Source organism: Euprymna scolopes, chromosome 14, assembly GCF_053919585.1.
Source record: "Euprymna scolopes isolate OS-2025 chromosome 14, ASM5391958v1, whole genome shotgun sequence".
Lineage (NCBI taxonomy): Eukaryota > Metazoa > Mollusca > Cephalopoda > Sepiida > Sepiolidae > Euprymna > Euprymna scolopes.
In genome coordinates, this window is record NC_136495.1 from 155,614,941 (window position 1) to 155,637,941 (window position 23,001).

The following is a 23,001-nucleotide window of genomic DNA, read 5'->3' on the forward strand; positions in this document are numbered from 1 at the left end:
TCTTAGTTTCTGTTTTTCCTCTATCTTAGTTTCTGTATTCAAGGATTTTCCCTAATATTTCAGCTGTTTTCATTATTGTTATCCATTGTATTTTCTCAGACACCCCCTGATTCCAATTTCTCCCATTCTTTTTTCAAAGTTTTTTGGGATTGTTCCTAGTATTTCTACGATTATTTGTGTTATCTTGACTTTTCTTCATCTTCCAGATTCCTTTCAGTTCTCTGGCCAGGTCAGCATATTTGTTTTGCTTCTCTGTCTCCTTGATATTCACCCTGGCCGGACTTTTCCTTCTTGTTATTATCACATCTGGTCTCCTTGCTTTAATGGGTTTATCTGTTTGTACATCAATTTCCCATTAGGATTTTATGGTTTACACTTTCAAGTACTGCTATCAGTTTGTGCTTGTACCATTTACCTGTGTGTTCAAGATGCAGTTGTTTGCACAATCTCCATTGTACCGTATTTCCCAAGTCTATTCTTATATTCTTTTTGGCCTATTTTGCTGGATTCACTTATCATGTGGTGTATCATTTCGTCCCTTTGTCCACAGCATCTGCATTTACTGCTCTGTCTGTCTGTCTGTCTGTCTGTCTGTGTGTGTGTGTGTGTGTGTGTGTGTGTGTGTGTGTGTTTTGTCAATCTTTACTTTGGTTCTAATCAGATTATCTTGTGCGGCTGTTGTTAGTGATTCAGTTTCTCTGTTTAGGTGTCCTTTTCATAGGCATGCCAATGTGCTTACGAGTTTCATTTTTTTGTCATCGTTATGAATCGTCCGTGTTGCTGTTTTTCTTCACATTTTTCTTTTCTTTTCTTATCTTTTTGTCTTTTTCGTGCCATTCACACACTCTTCTATACAAACCAGTTCTCCCCCTTCACCTTTCTTTTTCATGCAGAGTCATCGGCTTCATCTTTTTGGGTGTAATGCATTGTGCATAGTCATGAGTTTCCTGGTTTTCTGATCAAGATGTCTCAATTCTTCTTTACTCCAACTTATAAACGGTTCAGAGTATCTTACTAGTGATACTGTCCATGTGTTTATACCTTTTATTAGGTTTCTATTATATAATTTAGTTTCTAAGAGTTTTCTTGTTCTTTTCTAACTTTTTCTTTTATTTCTGTTGATCTGAACATGTCGGCTTCCAGAATTCCCGGATATTTGTAATTGTCTTGTTCGCCTCATCTTTTCTTGGTTGGGTAATTCCATTCCTTTTGCTGCCTTCAGTTGACCCCCTTTTTATAACTAATAGTGCACACATTTCCATTCCAAATTTCCATTCGGATATCCTGGCTGAAGATTCTGGTTGTGTTCATTAGTGTCTCTAATTCTTTTTGGTTTCTTACAAAAAGTTTCAGGTCGTCCATATACATTAGGTGGTTCATTCTTGCATCTGTATAAGTAAACTTGTATCGGACTTAGTATTTCCTTAGTATATTGTTAAGGGGCATCATGCTATGATGGACAGTAGTGGTGATAGGGAATCTCCTTGGAAAATACCTCTTTGTATTTTTATCTCAGTTATGTGTTGTCCATCAGCTGTCAGTTCAAGTCTCCACATGTTTTCATTTCTTTTTCAATCAGGTTGATAATCTTATCTGATATTTCGTACATCCTCAAGAATTTTATTATCCATGCTTGATCAATCCTATCGTATGCTTTCTTGTAGTCGATCCATGCCATGGCTATGTTCGTTCTTTTAGTCTATTTATAATAAATCATAGTTCTTCTTTTTCCTTTTTGGCATCCCTTTTGTTCCTTGGGAAGTAGTCCACAGTTATTAAGGGGGTGATAAATTTATTCTCTCAGTTGTTCTGTTAAGATTTTCCACATGGTTGGTAAGCAGGTTATGGGCCCCGTAGTTGCTGGGGATGGGAGTTTCTTTTTCCATGTCTTTTTGTATCAGTGTGGTTCAACCTTTAACCATTCATTCTAACACGTCTGCTTAATGGAAACATCTTTTCAGATTTTGGATCAGTCTTTCATGCTGTGAATGTTTTGAACCATTATGCATGTCTTCCATCATGATCTGGTTCTCTACAGTTTGCGATTTTTCTTAGGGTTGTCTTGAGTTTTTACTTGTCGATATTGTTTCCTGTCCCTTTTTTGATTTACTGTAACTTTTCTTTCATGTCTTTCAGCCATTCAGAATTTCTGTTGTGATTTTGTCATTTTTCCCATATCTTGCTCCAATAGAGTTTTGTTTCTGTCAGGTTCAGTTGTTCTGTTTTTGTTCTTCCTCCATTTAAATTTTTATAAAATTGGCTTTCATTGTCTTCAAAGGTTCAGTTTTGTTTGTACTGTTCAGATTTGTATCCCTGTTTTTGCTGCTATTTTTCGCTTTATTTCTTCATGTTTCTTGTTTAGCTTTTTCCCATGGAGAATATTCCCATGTTTCTATCCTTTTTTTTTTTTTTTACAAGGTATCACCACTTATCAGGGCCCGCAAGCCTCTCGGGGATAAGGGTTATTGCGTATACAGTACGTTAGTATTGAAGATTTGATAAAGTGTCTTACTTAGTGTCTTACTTAAGGGGGCGGTTCATCAGGAATTTGCTTATATTGAACTTGAAGACATCCAGGTTGTAGTCAGGTGGGAAACAGGCAACTGGAACAGTGTTCCTTAGGCGTGCACTGCTAAGAAAGAAGCTTTGTTCATGGAATCTACGTTTTGATTTTGGCACAGATAAGGAGTGGGGAGAATTTTTGACAGTGGTTTCAGCCAGATGGGTGTTTATCGTGAAAGATTGGTGAGGGGGGACCAGAGACTGGAGCTCAGACGAGCACCTGCCATGGTAGTAACGATAAAATAAAGATGGGCTCGCAACATCTCTCCTGTAGGAGAGAGGTTGCAGGGAAGAGAAAAGGGCATCACTCATTAGGCCACGAAGCCTATTTTGTACTCTGTCAAGGCAGGATAGGCTGTTTTTAGCAGCTCCTGCCCAGATGTGGCAGCAGTACTCCATCCTTGGATGTACTTGGCTTTTATATAGATAGAGAATTGCATCAGGGGTGAGATATCAAGGATCCTACCATTTTTCCAGCGACCTTGGCAACTGACTTGATGTACGTGTTCCATTTCAGGTCAGGAGTAAAGGTCAAGCCCAGAAGCTTATTAAAACATGGAGCTTCCCCTAGACGAGAACCACCCATTTCAATTGATGCCAGATGGGGATCAGAGCGTTGATGATGTAAAGATAGGAGCTTGGTTTTAGATGCATTAAAAGTAACCAGCCACCTCTTCCCCCACTGTACCACACGCTCAAGTTCTCTTTCATCCTGTTTGTCGCTTTAGCTTCTTTTTTTAAGTTCGTTGATCTAGGTTTCCATCCAGGTTTTGTCAATCCATTTTCTTTTTCTGGCTTTGCTTCCCATTTAATTTTTATACTTACCATCTTGGCACCTGCATAAATTCGATTGTTTAAGTGCGATAGTCTCTGTTTGGATGTGTGGGTTTATTCAACGTTTCTGCTTTTAATTTTAACTTTTTCCACTTTCAGTTTCTTAGCGATTTTTGTTTTTTCTTCGTTCATAAGTTTTCGGATGTTTTCCACTTCAACATTTAGTTTCATTGTTGTTTCAAAATTCTCAAATGTCCACCTTCACAGCGTTCATATTTTGCAGGTCTTCTAAATATAGGTTTTCTGTGGCTGGGTTCTTTTTGGTTTGTTTCATTATTTATCTTTCATTGTGTTTCCATTTGAAAGCCAACCTTTCTTGATAACGAGTATCGCTTGGTTTACAATTCTTTGTTCCATTGGATGGTAGTCGGCAGACATAACCCATAACTCTTTTATTTCCAATTGTCACTTTCTTTAGGTTGGCTTCTGTAATAGCACTTTATTATCAGTCTATTCTCTTTTGTTGTCCATTTCTTTCTCAAGAGTTTTGGTTTGATAGGTTGATTATTTTTACTATCTTATGTTTGAACTGTATTATTGTAGTACCGTCTGAGCTCCAATCTATGGTCCTACTCTTACGAAAAACACTCGTCTAGCTGAAAACATTATCAATAATTTCACCCGCTCTTTATCTGTGCCTAAACTTAAATTTCATGAACAAAGCTTCTTTCTTAGAACCACACGCCTGTGGAACTCTCTTCCGTTTGCCTGCTTTCCAGCTGACTACAATATGGTCATCTTCAAGTCCAACATAAACAAATTCGTGATGAGCCGTCCCCTTAAGTAATCCAATTTACCAAATTTCCACTATTAACGATTACTATGATATTATCCCATTGACTATTGTACACTCACTAACCCTTATCCTCGAGTGGATTCCGGGCCTTGATAAGTGGTGACTTCTTTAAAAAAAAAAAAAAAAATACCTGAAATTAAACGGATTGCTTACTTGTTTGATGTCCAATTTAGTTTTGTCTCTGAAATTAAAAGAGCAAACATTCACATAATGACGACTGGCCAACGAGGGAGTACCTGCCGGTTATGGCATTCAGATCTTTCTTCTGGGTCTCGCGGTTTCTGATAGTTATTTTAGACATTTCTGCATGTTGTGGTGTTTGTGACAACACCGGGCCCAGAATTGTTTTACTTGTGGTCCTGTCACAGGGATAATGTTGACCTCTCATATAGATGGGAGATAATGTTGACCGCTATTACATATACATAAAGGAGCACATAAACAAACAGAACATATACAAAAAAAAAGTTATTATTATTATTATTATTATTAGTAGTAGTAGTAGTAGTAGTAGTAGTAGCAGCAGCAACAGCAGCAGCAAGCGAGCAACAAATAAAAATATTGAGTCCAATGTTTTCATTACAAGGTGAGGGTATGTAAAACAGTCATACCTTGAAAAAAAAAACTATAAAACCAAGTTGGACTTTTTGATCAGAAATTGCAAGAACTTTTATTCTTAAGTAATGACGTGTCCTCTACACACTAATAAAATGTTCATGAAAATCTAATTAGTAGTTTATGTGAATTTGCTTACAGACACAAATACCGGATACAGTAAAATCTGTTGGAAATTTCGTTTTTTTTTTTTGTTTTTTTTTTGTTTTTTGTCGTTGTTGTTTTTTTTACAGCATGTCTATAAGAGCTCGTCTTATTAGTGGCGTTAGGATCAACTCCTATGTGACTAACGAAAACCGTCAGATGAATAAAAGTAAAAATTTTTGATAACAATGTAATGATTTATTCAGTTACTTACTGGTCGTCTGGCGTTGCCCGGTCATACAATACGCTTAAACATGATATTTTAATTTATGCAGATTGCGTATGTATTATAATGGAATATTATTATATGGAATTTATTGAATATTATCAATTATGAGGAATGATTTGCCTAGTGGACTAATCCAAAAAAACAAATAAAAAAATAATAATGATAATGTCGTTCATCAAATTCCGTCTGTGTTTGTTTACAATATAACGTCAGCTGATATTTTGATTTGACGATGAATGCCTTGGAAAAGTCAATTCTGCTTAATGTGTAATTTTAAAATATGCAAACGAAGAAATGACTTGCAGTGATTTTAAATGGTACTCTTCTTTTATCGTAAATTGAACTCATTAATAAGAAAATTTTAAATAAAATGATGAGGTACACCCGGGCTTGAAGTCGAACGATCTATCACTGAATTGTATCTCTAGATGACCATAAATCTAGGAGTTTTTTAAGAAGAAATAATTTGCTGAGATTTTATTATTTTCCTTAGCTGGTATAACGTAAAATATTTCCCTGTAAAAATTCTTCTTGTTCATCTAAAAGAGAGAAATACTATTTAAAAGATTGGAGTTTTTCTGATTTTCGAAAATGATTTGCTGAGATTTTATTTTCAGTGTTGCCAACTGAGATTTAAAAAAAAAAACAAAAAAAATACAAAAAAAACGCTAGATCAGGAAAAAGAAATCTCCAGAAAATTGCTAGACTTTTAACTTTTGAAACTTTCAAAAATCGCTAATTCGAATTAGAAGTTAAGCAACATTGAACTTAACCAGTACAAGATGGGTGAAGATTTAGAAATACTAGTCATTGTATGCATTTAGATAAGTGGGTATGTATTATACCTCAGGGAAATGAACTTTTCTTGTGTTGCGCAGTTCCAGGTCACCCTTGAGTAAGATGTAGCACCTTTTAGCCTCTCTTTGATATTCTGGAGGGTTACCATATGGGGGTAGATGGAGTTGATCAGGAAGGCAATATATCTAGAAAAGAAAAAACAAACCAGATAGAAAGAACTTGTTGACCCCATATGACAATCTTGATAGTGTCATAAACAAGAGCCCCTGCTTCCAATTTGGTATCAGTCAGCATGGAAGTAGTAAGTAGTATATAGTAAATAGTAGATGAGTGACCATTTGGGAATACTAGGCGCTGTATGCATTCAGATAAGCAGGTATGTATAATACCTCAGGAAGATGAACACAGAGTTCCAGGTTACCCTTGGACAAATTGTACTACCTGTTAGCTTCCTTCCTCTTATATTCTGGAGTGTTACCATAGAGATTGAGTTCCTCGGCTGCAATCAAGGCAATACATCTATAAAATGAGGCTCTAAGATATAATTACGTTAGATCACAAAGGTTAGGTAACGCTGAGCCTGGCCAGTACTAGACAGATGACAATTTGAGAATACTAGGCGCTGTATGTATTCAAGTAAATGGGTATGTATAATACCTCAGGAAGATGAACGCTTCTACCTTGCACAGTTCCAGGTCATCCTTGGGCAAGGTGTTAGCCTCTCTCTGATATTCTGGAGGGTTGCCATATAAGGTATAGGTGGATTTCCTCAGCCGTGATGAAGACAATACATCCAAGAGAGGAGGGGGGGGGGTCTCTGTTGAATAACCTATCCAAATAGAGGAAGCTTGTTTGCCTTGTAGGGCAAACTTCTAGTGATGGTGTCACAAACAAACCACCCACTTTCAATTTGTCGTAAGTCAGCACGGAAATAGTAAGGTTCAGAAAACTGTCATAAGAATGCACAATCTGGTCTCAACGGAGATAGTAAAACATAACTAATTCTGTTACCAATCTGTTTTGTGACATAAGTCATTCATGTAAAAAAATAAAAATAAAAAAATAATCAAATTATAAAATATCTAGAGAAAATTTGAAATGGGATTAATAAAGTTTCTGATTGCGTGTTAATATCTAACCGTGGGGTAACAAATGGACAACTGGTGCTACAGACTGTCTGAAGATATTGGTTTTCTGACCTAAAATGCACCAAATATTGATATAGCTAGCAGGCCACCCGGTATTGCCTAGTCGTAAAATACATACAAATATTATATTTTAATTAATGCAGAACTCTTATTTATTATAAACAGAAATACCATAGGAGGGGAAACTGGGACAATTACTATTTTTGCACCAAACCTGAGTGCCCCTTTTCTTTTTTTTTCGGGGAGCTGGTTTACCCCCACTTTAAAAACGACCTCGTGTCACATTTTGCTTTGGTGGGAAAGCAAATAAATACTAACAGAAATATCATATGAAACGTTAAATTAAATTCCTCTAAAAAAAATGACGTGTGCGTGTGAGTATCATGTTTTTTTTTTATTTCTTTATTGCGGACTATTATCCTTATTTCATGCTTGTTATTTCACGACATTTCGGCCAACTATTCCTCTGGCCTTCGTCAGGTGGTCCGTAGTTTAAAAATTCATTGAGTATATAGGTTGAGAAGCGGCCAGAGGAATAATTGGCCAAAACGTCATGAAACACCAACTAAAAGATGAGGATAATAGTCCGCAATAAATAAATTAATAATATTCATCTCAATAAAACATTCCGACTTTGTTTTTTTTTAAACAGTTCACTTTTTGTAAGTAAAAAAATACCCGAGCTGAGATGAAAGCCAAAATCTAAAGACAGTAAGTCCAGTACGATAACCATTAAACCAGCTTGACAAGATCTTTTAAAAGTGTTTTCAAAACTACTTATTCTTAATATAAGTAATATCACGTGAACAATTCACGCATATGCATTCATAAAACAGTTGACAAACAGATAAAAATCTGATGACCCCACCCCCACGTACCAATTTTTCAATTTTTACCCCCTTAGCAGCCCATTTTCATGATGAAAACCGATTAAAAAGTTTTCCGCATGTCTGAATCCCCTATATACCAAATTTCAAGTCTGTAGTTTAAAAATTCATTGAGTATATAGGTTGAGAAGTGTCTTCACACATGTACACACACAATTTCTCTGGTCTAGATTGTTTTTCCCCCTTTGCCAACGTCTTTGTGTACGTGTTTTGCAAAACCAAAAATAAAAACAATTTCCTCTACTAAAGCAAGCACACCAAACACCAAGAATAAATATTTGAAGAATTTGAAGAATAAAAAAAACTTTCATTAAAATTACAGGATTTGGCAATTAATAATCCCAAAAAGGTTGATATTAGTGATCGTACGATTCTAATATTTTCCCCAATTCCAATACAATTACCGATTCTGATTCTTTTAAATTTATAAATATAGAGTTTTTTTTTGGGGGGGGGGGTGAGATTAAAAAAAATATATTTGAAATGGAAATGATCTATGGATCTTAGTTTTACTGAAAATCCATAAATATTTATCATTTCATCATTGATATAAGCGATGGAAAATTAAGTTTGAAACAACAAAAAATAATGAAAAAGAATCAGAAAATTGACCAAAATATTTTCGATTCCGATACTAATTCCAATACCCCAAAATGTTCCGATTCTGATTAAACATCCTAACACCCAACACTGGTCGATATGCCATAAACTAAAACAACCAATGACTGACGGACAAAAACTGCGATCGATAGTTATTATGGGACGTTGTTCACAAACAGACAAACAAACATGTTGGATAAAACATAAGTTTTAGTGAATGCAAAAAAAAAAATACCAAATCAATTATATTGTGATCTTTTTTGGGGTTCAACGAGTCATTCGTATTTCTTTCTTATTTGTAGGTTTGTTGGGGGCGAATTCAATACAGTGTATAATGCTGTCGACCGCCATGTTGAAAACGGTTTGGGTGATCAGATAGCTCTGATTTATGACAGCGCCATGACGGACACTATTTGCAAAATCTCGTATGCAGAACTATTGAAAGAGGTGAGTAGAGAAAATCTAACGAAAAACAGCAAACAACATTTGTACGAATTTACACCCAAAAAAAAGCAGATTTTAAAAAAATGTATGGAACCCTTTTAACTATTTTCTTTTACATCTAACCCCTACCTATGTAACATATATCCAGATCTCCAACAGGAAAAATAGGTGCTTATGCGGTACTAACTGGACGCCCGACGTTGCCCGGTCGTACAATATGTTTAAAAATGATATTTTAATTTATGTAGATTGTGTATGTATTACTATAGAATCAGTCCTTTATTATACACTACGAGGAATAATTTGCCCGGTGGACGAATTCGCAAAAAAAAAAATAAATAAATAAATAAATAAAATAATAATGGTAATGTCGTTCATCAAATTTCGTCTGTGTTTGTTCACAATATCACGTCAGCTGATATTTGGGCTTGACGATAAATGCCCTGGAAAAGTCATTTCTGATTAATGTTTAGTTTTAAAATATGCAAACGAAGAAATGATTTGCGGCGATTTTAAATGGTACTTTTCTTTTATCATAAATTAAACTCATTAATAAGAAAAAATTAAAATAAAATGATGTACACCCGGGCTTGAATGCTCTATCACCCAACTATATCTCCAGATGACAGGAAATCTTTTTTTGTTTGTTATTTTTTAAGAAGAAATGATTTGCTGAGATCTTATTATTTCCCTTTACCGGTGTACCATAAAATATTCCCCTGTAAAAATTATTCTTTTTTATCTATAAAAGAAGAAAGTTATTTTTAAGATCGGATTTTTTCGATTTTCAATACTTATTGGATGAATTTCTATGCAAAACCTATCTAAGAACACTGCCAGACATATAAATTACCTTTGCATGAAATTTCCAAAATATATGCTCACCCGTTTCAGAACCTATGAGAAAGGAACACACACACACACACACACACACACACACACACACACACAAAGTCACTTTTATATAAGAGTGGGGATGGAGATAAGGACTGCGCTACCGTCGGGATCATTCACGTAGTTTATGGAAAACACCAGAAAGTGCCGACATGCTGCACGCCTTAACAAGAAATCATAAAGAAAACATTCATTTGTTAACATTGGTTTATTATATAAACAAATCTAAATATTTATTTTGGCTTGAATAAAAGAAATCATTTTAAAATAATCATAAAAAGAAGAAAAATAATCAGATAATTTTTTTTTTTAATTCTTTTGCTATCAGATGTTTGTTATTCAAAAAATAAATATTTTTCATGAAACTTACCTTGTAATAAATTTTTTTTATTATTTTATTTTAATTTTCTAAAAGTTTCGTAAAAAATGTCCAATAATTATTCAAGAATATTGTTTATATCTTTCAATTAATTTTTCATTGAATTAGCTTCATACTGGCAGAAATAATATATATTTTCATTGAAAAAAATTGGCCAGTGTTTGCACAAAAAACAAAAAATCCAAACTTTCGTTTAGCACTTTCCAGTGTTCTCTGTGACCTGCTCGGACGATTCCGACTATAGCACGATCCTTATACGGCATAAGTACTGTAAAATTTTAAACATCAGCTTAATAGTTTTCCAGTTTCCTCACGTCCTACATAAGCATAATTACATTCAAAAATGGTAAACATACTTTGCGCAGGGGCGTTTGAGCATTCTGCTCGGATCAAAGTTAGTATCTGTTTGGCATAATGGGGTTCAATCATTGATCAAGCAACACTAACGACTTAATCCTACTTGATGTCCCTTGCTAAACACACAGAATTGTAAACAGATCAAAAACATGTGAAATAATCCATGGAATAGAGTAATGCATTCTCCTGTAATGTTGTGATCCTTTGGGCTGTGATCATAGTGTAGTATCTGTGTTAACTGTGGCGAGCAGGGCCAAGGGTCATAACATTATTATTATTATTATTATTATTATTATTATTATTATTATTATTAATTGATTCGAGTGACGGCGGGTCGCTGGATCAATTATTATGATTAGAAAAATAAACAATTAACTTGGGAAAAAATAATTGACATATAATAGAATAATATTGCAAAAGGAATGTGAAAATAAAAAAATAGATGTAAACATGATTTTTGGTTTGCATAAACAAATAACAAGATTGGGGTTACATCAGCTGTTGGTCTGAGACACGTAATAAGACACGTAATGAGACATAGATTTGGGGAGATTCTAGTCAGTCGTTAGATGAACATCAGAGAGTACGGACGACTCAAAAAGGGGAGTTGGTCTCTCCATGACATGGGGAGCGGCGTCATCTCAGGCAGCCAAGATATAAAAACGTGTAATCTCTGAAGATGTCGGCCAGAATCATGAAAATAAATGTTTGGAAATAATCCAAGAATGTGTTGTGTTATTTATATCTGTTAAAAAGAACTGTTTGTCTACAACTGCTTCGATACGTCCACATCAATCGTTTTCTGTTATAGTAGTTGCATAAATGTTAAAATATACACACTAGACGATCAACTAAATGATACGACATATATACATACACACATTTACACGTATGTGAATATACAGATGAAATATAAAACTCAACTATTCAACATGTACGTCGTTATAGAACATAGATACACACACAACATAACACTACAGCCTTCAGGTCGCCTTTGACTATAATCAATCACTTGGCTCTAATCAGTCAGCTACTAGGGCGCATTAATCCTATATGTCTCTTAAAAAACTAATTACCTCTGTCAGAAACTGGCCAACAGCCAGCAGAGGAGCTCAGACCACCAAAGAAGACAGATCTCTTTTCTCTGTCGACTGAATCCCTCCCCCCAGGCTACGACTACTTCACTGAAGACCTATTTTGATGACAATAAAAATATGGGAGTGTGAAACATTCTGTGATCATCATTTAATCCCGGGCAACGTAGGGTCTCTCTGCTAGTGTATAATAAGTGATGATGAACATTTATAATAACTTAATTGATTATCTTTGTCAGCATAAATGTAGAAAAAGAGGTAGTAATGGAAACATGAGTATTGGACAGAAACAAAATGGTCGGACAGTCCTATTGGAAGAGAAAAGTGTTCATGTGTTGGAGTTAGGGTTTGTCACCTCGTTGAACGCAGGGCCAAAGACCCGGGCAAGTTCTGTTGAGTTTCAAGAGAGAAAAGTGTTGTCTGCACCGAGAGTCGGAAAGGAAAGAGAGAAAGTTGCTGTGTGTTCAATCTTTTTTATAAACTCTGTCATGTGCTTAGATCACCAGAGATATGGCCTCTGATTAGAGATGTTGACGTCTAGGACCAATCAGCACGGAGTTTACAGACCAAAGATATTCAAAATCTCAAACTGCAAAGTGTCGCTGCTGCTGCTACAAGTACTAAGTAAAAAAATAAGTAACAATTTTTATCAAGATGTATTTTATAAAATGAAGCACAAATAAAACTGTTGAAAATAAATGCAACAAAAACCATTTCTTTGTTTAAAGAACTATATTTGCTTCAGGCGATATATTTACTGCAGTATTAAGATTAAAAATATTTATTATAGATATTTACTGCAGTATTAAGATTAAAAATATTTATTATAGATATTTATTGCAGTATTAAGATTAAAAATATTTATTATAGATATTTACTGCAGTATTAAGATTAAAAATATTTATTATAGATATTTATTGCAGTATTAAGATTAAAAATATTTATTATAGATATTTATTGCAGTATTAAGATTAAAAATATTTATTATAGATATTTATTGCAGTATTAAGATTAAAAATATTTATTATAGATATTTATTGCAGTATTAAGATTAAAAATATTTATTATAGATATTTACTGCAGTAAAGATTAAAAATATTTATTATAGATATTTACTGCGGTATTAAGATTAAAAATATTTATTATAGATATTTATTGCAGTATTAAGATTAAAAATATTTATTATAGATATTTACTGCAGTATTAAGATTAAAAATATTTATTATAGATATTTACTGCAGTATTAAGATTAAAAATATTTATTATAGATATTTATTGCAGTATTAAGATTAAAAATATTTATTATAGATATTTATTGCAGTATTAAGATTAAAAATATTTATTATAGATATTTACTGCAGTATTAAGATTAAAAATATTTATTATAGATATTTATTGCAGTATTAAGATTAAAAATATTTATTATAGATATTTATTGCAGTATTAAGATTAAAAATATTTATTATAGATATTTACTGCAGTAAAGATTAAAAATATTTATTATAGATATTTACTGCGGTATTAAGATTAAAAATATTTATTATAGATATTTACTGCAGTATTAAGATTAAAAATATTTATTATAGATATTTACTGCAGTATTAAGATTAAAAATATTTATTATAGATATTTATTGCAGTATTAAGATTAAAAATATTTATTATAGATATTTATTGCAGTATTAAGATTAAAAATATTTATTATAGATATTTATTGCAGTATTAAGATTAAAAATATTTATTATAGATATTTATTGCAGTATTAAGATTAAAAATATTTATTATAGATATTTACTGCAGTATTAAGATTAAAAATATTTATTATAGATATTTATTGCAGTATTAAGATTAAAAATATTTATTATAGATATTTACTGCAGTATTAAGATTAAAAATATTTATTATAGATATTTATTGCAGTATTAAGATTAAAAATATTTATTATAGATATTTACTGCAGTATTAAGATTAAAAATATTTATTATAGATATTTATTGCAGTATTAAGATTAAAAATATTTATTATAGATATTTATTGCAGTATTAAGATTAAAAATATTTATTATAGATATTTACTGCAGTAAAGATTAAAAATATTTATTATAGATATTTACTGCGGTATTAACATTAAAAAAAATATTACAGGTTCACACGAATTTCTAGAGATTTGAAAACATCCACCATTTGATAAAAAGATCTTTACCTCAAAATATTATTACGGAACACGGTCACACACATTGATCATTGAGTTGATGTTTTGAAAATAAAACTATTCAATCTCGATTTTATTTTTAAAAAAATGATATTTTCATGTTGATTTAATAATGAAAAGGAAATAGTGATGCCAAGGCTGCTGCAAAGAAGATGGGCTCCCTCTACCATGCTAGAAAATTACTCACACCTGACAGTATCCTATATCTCTACAAAGCCACCATTTTCTACATGCATGGTATATTGTTGCCACATAGAAACTGATGAATCAATCACTAGTTTCTTTCTAATGAACAGAGTACAATAAAGTCTTCAATCTAATAGATCTCAAATTATCAACCAAGCTAAGCTCCAAGCACTGTCCCATCGCCACAACGTGGCTCCAACGAACTCATAGCACTAGTGCTCCCTTGACATAAATACTCCGGACAAACTTGACAAACAGCAAAATCATACTATAGAGGAATACCAGAGAGTATTCTACTCTAATAGTTTCTTCTCTCAGATTGCTATGTTTCCTTATCGCCATATCCAAAGCCCGAGCATATAACTATGAAATCCTCCCCTATCCTCTTTTATCTTTTGGCCCTGTGTTAAGACTAGTAAGATTTATCTCCCTTACACGTTTGTACAAAGCCAAAATGGGTTACCTCCCTTTAAACACAAATAACGTGATTTGCGCGAGAACTTACAAGATCTTATTTTTGAGGAACCACCATCTTTTTTTTTTTTTTGATAGTGTAACGTTGCTGTGAGCACATGTGTATAATAAATCTATTTTTAATCTATAGCCATCAGTATTATCTATTTCTTTCACTTGTGGCTTTCACCTCTTCCTAGGCCATGAAGTTGATTTTGAAAGAAAAACGTTTCCCATATAGTGCAACTTTGAATTCCAAAGTCACGTTGCGATCAGAGGACCAACCTGGGGTATTCTTCAAAAATCTGAATAAACAATGGTAGAAATACATCACTCTGAGTAGTTCCTATGTAGAGAAAGTCTAATAACTGTGCCAAGTTTCGTTGCTCTACTTCTATGAAAAGTGGGTCAGGGACATTACTTATTGAACGCCTCTCGTAGTTTCAATGCATGAAGACGACAGGCCTGCAATAGAAAAATATTTAGTTAAGAGAAGAGATATCAATAAAACATAGGCTGACCTTTAAAACTCAGTGCTATTTAATTAATTTTTTTTTTTTTTTTTTTTTTTTTAATATTAACGTCAATCCAGATACAATATCCTCTGGACAGTAAATCGTTTATATCTATAAACTGGCTAATGATTTTCAAGTATTTGGTTAAATGGTCAACCACAAATAATGCTAATATCCACCCATCTATCTATCTATCTATCTATATATATATATATATATATATATATATATATATATATATATATATATATATATATATATATATATATATATATATCTCCACCCTCTTCTTCCTTCTCTCTTGCTCTTTCTTTCCAAAGTCACAGTTGGAGGATCAATATGGGCTGTTCTACAAAAACAGTTTTCAGATTTGCATTATATGAGAGGAGAAACACGTAACTTGGCACTTTCTCCCATCGTTTAATGCAGATCTAAGAACTGTTTTTGTAGAACAACCCATATTGGTCCTCCAACCACAATGTGACTTTGGAAAGAAAGAGCAAGATGAAAGGAAGGAGGGGAAGGGATAGATGGATTACTATACAGAGATAGACAACTGTGCCAAGTTTCGTTGTTCTATGTGAATGGGGTCAAAGGCATTGCTAATTGCATGCCCCTCATTCACATACTTATCTTAATATAAATAGAGGTATTAAACATATTTTTGGTTTAAAAACACATAAATATAATGTTTTGTTTTTTTTTAATGAAATAATAGGTCGTTTTGAAATAGTGGCGAACGTCATTCTTTAAGATTTCCCTAAACCAACATCTCTTAGTAATTTTTTTAAAATTACAATTTCACCCCAAACAAGGCACATTGCCACTTTGATGTAGGGGGCTACTATCAGGGACATAAACTACAGGGGTACTATGTGGGAATTTGAGCAGCAAGATGTTGGTTCACGTTACACTTGAACTTCTGCATGTCAGTACAGTTGGGGAAGCAGGAACTCAGAAGGGAATTCCAAAGTCCAGCGGTTCTGGGGAAGAAACTACTGGAGTAGAAGACTCTCTTACATCTAGGAATCTCAACTGTGAAGAGGTGGGATTTTGCTGTTTGTCGGGGGTATTTACGTTGAGGGAGTACAAGTGCTTGCAGTTCGTCAGAGCATTCACCATTAAAATACTTGTAGAACAGGCAGAGGGATGCTACATTTCGTCAATGGGACAGAGGCTGAAGCTTAGATGACAGTTCAGGACCTATTAGGTTGGTGATTCTCTTTTGAACCCTGTCTAGGAGTGAGAGACTAGTAGCAGATGCACCAGCCCAAATATGACAACAATACTCCATACATGGGCGAATGGTGACCTTATAGAGGTACAGGATACTTTCGGGTGTTAGTAGTTTTCTAGCACAGTAGAGAGAGCCTACCTTCTTCGCAGCAGCCCTGGCAATGCTTTCAATATAATTGTTCCAATTCATGTTTCCTGTGAACGTTAGGTCAAGCAGTTTGAAAGATGTACTCTCAGATAAAGAGTCACTGGTCATTGCTATTGGTGGTAGAGACGGTTTCTTGTAATTATTGAAGGAAACAAGTTTAGTCTTGGCAGCATTGAATGTGATCATCCATTTTTGTCCCTATTCCACTACAGATTGGAGGTCTTCATCTAGTGTTTCTGCCATTTCTTTAGATATGTGTTCATTTTTTTTCCTGTCATGCCTGTTATAGAGTGTGGTGTCATCAGCATATATACCCATCTCAGAGGCAATTTTGTCGGGGAGGTCATTAATGAATATTAGGAACAATAGAGGTCCAAGGATAGACTCCTGAGACACTCCCACATTTATATCATATTGTTTAGATGTACGACTATCGATGACAACCTGGATTTTTCTCTTATCTAAGAAGGATTTAATTATGTTAAAGATTCTTCCAGTGATACCGCATGATCTGATTTTCTTGAGAAGACCTTCATGCCATACCCTGCCAAAAGCCTTAGATATATCTAGAGCTACCGCTCTACCCTCTCCTGCTTTGTCAAGTGAATGGTATATACGCTCAGAGAAACAAATAAAAAATCATAGTTTAAAGCGAATCTTTATTTTGATTTTTTTTTAAAGTTTATTTCAACGTTTGCCAAGCTTTATTCTATAATCAATTGTTCATCCATTACAGGCGCAGCTGGATAATGTTGCCCTCTTTTAATCTATATATATATAAAAGGCAAAATGTGTGTGACCATTTTGTGTATGTCTCGCAAAGGCTTTTCTCGCACATGGTCCCGGGGGGGGGGACGATCGCTTAGAAGTGTTTATATAGGCCCTAGATAATAATATCTAGGATTTGAGAACGCATGTAGCGTCTAGATTTATTTACATCGACTTTTACAAAATTATTGCTATTTTGGCTTCTCGCGTGTTGATTGGGCTTTTTCGTATAAAAAGCGAAACTAATTCAAAGTTAACAATGTTCTCGGCATCGCGCCGGGAAACGTCCAGAAGCAATCAGCTTTGATCAATGTGGGGACAAACTCCTCTCATATCAGACAATTGCTAATCAATCTGGACAATTGGGAGCTGGTTTCCCCCTCCCCAACATCTGTTGGGGAAAAACTTGGGTAAACAAACCCAAGTAACTGCGTGACTTCTATTTGACCTCAATAATTAGGTCAAATAGAAGCAGCAGAGTTAACTTTTATTGCTGCCACCTGTCAATAGTTAAATAAATAAATTCAAACATATTTCTCTTGTATGTCTCCGTGGCCCAGTGGTTAACGTCGTATGTCTTTTTTTCACGTTTTCATTTCCAACTTTGCCTTAAGGGTTCGGGTTCGATCCTCATACTCACCTACCAAAACTTTTTTTTTATCATTTTAACCCCCCCCTCCCCGGAGTTTTGATTTACTCAAAACACCCGGGCATCGCTGGGTACCCCCTGCTAATATCTCATAAAACTCGAATATATTTTCTAAAATAAACACGTACCAAATAATTTAGCTTAGTATAATACTAGAAAGAATGTGACTTGTCGGGTCACCCATTGAGTTCGGGTTTAAATCAGGAAAAAGGTGTTTGCAAAACCAGATAAATATAAAAGATTAAAATACAAAATCCTAAATTAGTCATCATGCTCGCTATAACTGCTTTCCCTTTCCTTTCCCCTCTGTCTGTCTGTCTGTCTGTCTGTCTGTCTCTCTCTCTCTCTCTCTCTCTCTCTCTCTCTCTCTCCAGCTATGGATTAACTAGAATTACTATTTGTCCTGATATTTCGTTTTAGCTCTTACCCAATAAACCTTCATTGTTAACCGTCGTGTCATGTTCAGTATGACACTATGAGGAGTATGTTGGTACAATAGTTTTTTCTTTACTCTTTTTCACATTAAACAATGTCATATTGCCGCTTGCATGTAAGAACTACTATTGTTATACTACGAGTGTTTGATGACATGTTATACGCTGCATATATAACACATGTTTGTGATTGTTTAGTTTCTCTACATATAATGGAGTTCATATATGCGTATGATTGTCTAGTGTTCATGTATGTTTGCGCACGTCGATATAATGTTCACTGTATCAAATAATAAACAAACAAAAATAGCATACAGACAGTTCTTTACAAAATCACGTATAACAGTTTCTGTGGGGTTTACACCTGGATAAAGAAGGGCACATACCTTCGTCTATTTTTCGGTCTTGATTGACAGATCTGCAAAAGTTGCAATGAAGATTCATCCCAATGACCGACCATCAAGTCTCAGTTTTTCATTTGCAAACAACTTCTATTTCCAGATGTTCCCCGACTTGGAAGTTGTTCCTTGTTTCTACATTCTTGCTATTTCCTGCGCCTAATAGCTTCACCGGCGTACAACCATCAGCTGTCTAACCCAGTCGATAACTGACTGCTCCTTGTCTGTCTAAATCGGCTGTTCAACTTTAACTTTTTTTTTTTTTACACGGTGGTCACCACTTATCAAGGCTCGGAAGCCACTCAGGGATAAGGGTTATTGTAAGTACAGTACGTTAGTGTGGAGATTTAATGAAGTGTTTACTTAAGAGGGCGGTTCATTAGGAATTTGTTAACGTTGGACTTGAAGACATCCAAGTTGTAGTCAGGTGGGAAGCAGGCAGATGGAACAGAGTTCCACAGGCGTGCAGTTCTAAGAAAGAAGCTTTGTTCATGGAATCTACGTTTTGATTTAGGCACAGATAAAGAGTGGGGAAATTTTTCACAATGGATTCAGCTAGACGGGTTAGGAAAAGAAACTTCCTCCCCCCCCAACTGACTGTTTATCGTGTTTATCTCAAACTGTTCCATCCCACCTACATCATCACTACAACGCAGCACTAAAGAATCAAATCATCCGATGTTAGTCACGTAATCCATTTGTTACCTAAAATTCCTAACCGTTCGTTTTATATTAAAATTCCCAAGTTAGATAAAGATTGTATCTCTCTAAAATACCTAATTCGTTTCGATAACTTTTTGCCATCCAAACATATTTCTATTCACAATCGCTCATGATTAGGTTACCCGGCGTTTCTTTGGGAGATTGTTGATTCCTAGAAAACGTCAGGAACCAACAATATAAAACTATTTGGGATCATATATAACAGGCGATTGTGGAGAGTTGAACAGCAAATGTCTGTTCGTATTACATATTAGTACAGTTAGGGAAGCAGTAAACGCGGAGAGAATTCCCAAGTCTAGCAATCTAAAGGAAGAAACTATTTGAGTAGAAGATTTTCTGGCATCTAGTGACCTCAGTTGTGAAGGATTTTGTGCTTGTCAGGTTAGTTGTGAGCAAGTACGTCGAAGAAGCACATCATCATCAGAGCAGATTCCTTTAAAGTACTTGTAAAACAGACACAGGAATACAACATTGCAGTGATGGGACAGAGGTTGGAGCTGCCTGATTGTCTGGGGCCTATTAGATTTCAGACTCTTTTTAGGACCCTTTCTAAAGAGAGACTAGTGGTAGATGCATCATCCCAGATGTGGCAACAATACTCCATGCATGGATGAACTGTGGCTTTGTAAATATAGAATACTCTCGGGTATGAGTAATTTTCTTGCATTGTAGAGGGAGCCCACCTTCCTTGCAGCAGTCTTGACAATTTCCTCAATGTGTTTTCTCCAATTCATGTTGCCTGTGAACAGTAATTGATTAATTAGGTTAAATTAATTATTAAATAATTACTTTAAAAAATTGGGGATCAACACATGTTTGTATACCAGTTCCATCAAAAAATGATAGAAAACAATCACCTATTTTGAACCAATCGTATTTGGATTATTCGTACTTGGGTGCTGTTATTACGTTTCCATTGATGTAACCCCCGACTTTTTTCAGGCGAGCCTAGTCAAGCGAAGACTCTTTCTGTCAAATTCAGGAATCTGTACAGAATTTTGACCAGAATCCAGGGAGGTTACTTGTTTTTGTTCCTTCAGCCATGTAAAATGTGTAGAAGTCTTGAGTAATTTGTAATTATATTCTTATTGTCATCCATACAAAGAATTGAACCATCAACTTCTAGAATAGTTTAATTTAGAAATGACTAGCATGGATACACGGTGTTGCCTGGGTCGACATGGAGTTCTGTTTGGACACACCTGCTCTACTAAGGATATTGAGCAGTTTTTCATTATTATATGTCAACTTCATTGTTACTCCCACAACAATCTCAAAAATAAAAGAACGGATAAAAACACGAAAATGTAATCGCTCAAAAAAAAAAGAAATAGTTGGCAACCTCCCCACCAGATATTTCAACAGAAGGGATACGAAAAGAAGAAGCTATTCTCTGGATATTGAGCACTTTTTGTTGCCCATGCGCTGGAAAAGAAACTTCCTCCCCCAAGAAATAAATAAATCAAAACAACTTTTCTTTCAATCAAAAATAGCAGGGAGTGTCCGTGTGACTGCAAAAAAGAAAAAATGAGTTGCGGTGTCCGGGGTCGAATGTGAAACGCGAAAGAGGGAAAGAAATAAACAAACTCTTTTGCCCACATGGCCATGAGCGCTTATGATATCATAACGTTGCAAAAGAAGCCACACGAAAAACGGACTCGCCTATTCCAAAGACTGGTCCAGTTGACCACCACAGAACAAATCTTTTTTTCTAATTTTCACATATTATGCATCCAGAACATTACCCTTTCAAATGCGGATGACAAAAGTTTTTAGCGGACATACAAACACACGCACTAACACACAAACGATTCGCCTTTAGATAATAGACTAGCCTGGGTGCCCGACGTTGCCCGGATGTTTGGAGATGTGTGTTGAGCAAAAAAAAAAAGTGGCTTAAACCTGTAACGTGAAGGTGGAAAAAAAAAGTGAAAGAAAATCTGGCGTCTTACTGTATGACACAACCAGAAGTTCAGAACGTTAAAATTAGGCAAAGTCAATCCAACCGATACAATAACTTGCAAAAATGGCTCACAAAAAATCGACTCTTCCTTGTAGAAAACTGTCCAGTTGAGAGTGAAGGAATTAATGTTTTGGGTCAAGCTTCAAAGTGATACTAATCTTGTGAAAATCTGTCGCCTCTGTCATAAGTTTGACACAGACATACAAACATACATACATACATTTAAACGGACAGGTGAGATTTATACTATAGATTACTAGCGGGGGTATCTGGCGTTGCCCGGTTGTTTGAAACAAAAAAAAGTGTTAGTAGGCAGGCAGGCTCGAACCCGTGATGCAAAGGCAGAAAAGAAAGTGAAAGAAAAGCTGAGATATTACCGCTATGCTACGAGGCGGGATTTAATGATTAAAAAGTTGACTTGAAGTGAATAAGTTCACGCAGGGGCAGAAATGAAGGTTGGCTGCTGGCAAATTTCTGCTTCTCCATGATGTTGGGAAAAACCAGCTCCTCTCAAGAAGGGGGAGCTTTCCAAATGAAAAGCAATTGTTTGATAAGAAGGGTTTCCCAACATTGATCAAAGCCATTTGCTTTTCTGGAGGTCCTGGTCGAGAAGGCCAAATGACGTTCCCTTCGATTAGTTTTGCTTTATTTATACAAAAAAGACCAACAAACACGCGAAAGGATGGATTCGAGGGAATTTTATAAAAGTCGATCAAAATAAATGTAGAGAGAACGTCCGTTCACAAATCCTACATATTATAATCTAGGGAGTAAATAAAAAGTTCTGCATATTATAATCTAGGGAGTATATAAAAAGTTCTCCAAAATAGTAACCCTCTCAAGAAACCCTCCCGAAAAAAAGCCTTTCTTGGACATACAAACGTATGTGGCCATTTTGCCTTTTATATATATAGACTAGTAGGGGTGCCCGGCGTTGACCGGGTGATTGGAGGTGTGTGTGTTGGGGGGGGTGTAGATCAAAACAAAATGGAAACTAAATAATAAGCGAAGTAATAACCCTGTTTAAATATTAAAAAAACGATGTTAAACTTGTTAAAAACAATCGGAAAAACAAAAACAAAAAAAAACAGCAAAAAGTTTTGGGGGAGGTAGGCTTGAATCTGAAGCCTTGAGGTTAATAGTCTGATGATTTAGCATGACGCTACGAAGGCAGGGACTTGAAAACAGCTGAAAATAAACATTTAAAAACGCAGGTGGTTGAATGTCAACGTATGGTCTTCTAGGTCAAATATCACACCACTGTAGCACTGTAGCAGTAGCAGCAGCAGTAGTAGTAGTAGTAGTAGTAGTAGTAGTAGTAGAGAAAACGAATTTTTTTGTAAGATAAAAGTCGCTGAAATAAAAGATACACACCACCCTCTTTCGTAAATTGTAGATATTATAATCTAAGGAGCATATAAAAAGTTTTAAGAATGAGTGACCTCACCAAGCGTCTCCCTGCAAAAAGACTTTGCCGGACATACACAAAAAATGCACACACACACACACACGCACACACACACGCACACGCTAACAC

At 34.9% G+C, this 23,001-nt stretch overlaps 1 protein-coding gene across 1 annotated transcript in view; it reads left to right on the top strand.

The window, feature by feature from the left end:
• Nucleotides 1-23,001, top strand: part of LOC145293297 (acyl-CoA synthetase short-chain family member 3, mitochondrial-like) — a 127,219-nt gene that overhangs the window by 14,838 nt on the left and 89,380 nt on the right. The window contains exon 2 of the mRNA XM_080139927.1: nt 8,916-9,060. Coding sequence (XP_079996053.1) covers nt 8,916-9,060 — 145 coding nt within the window. The remainder of the gene's footprint in view (nt 1-8,915; nt 9,061-23,001) is intronic.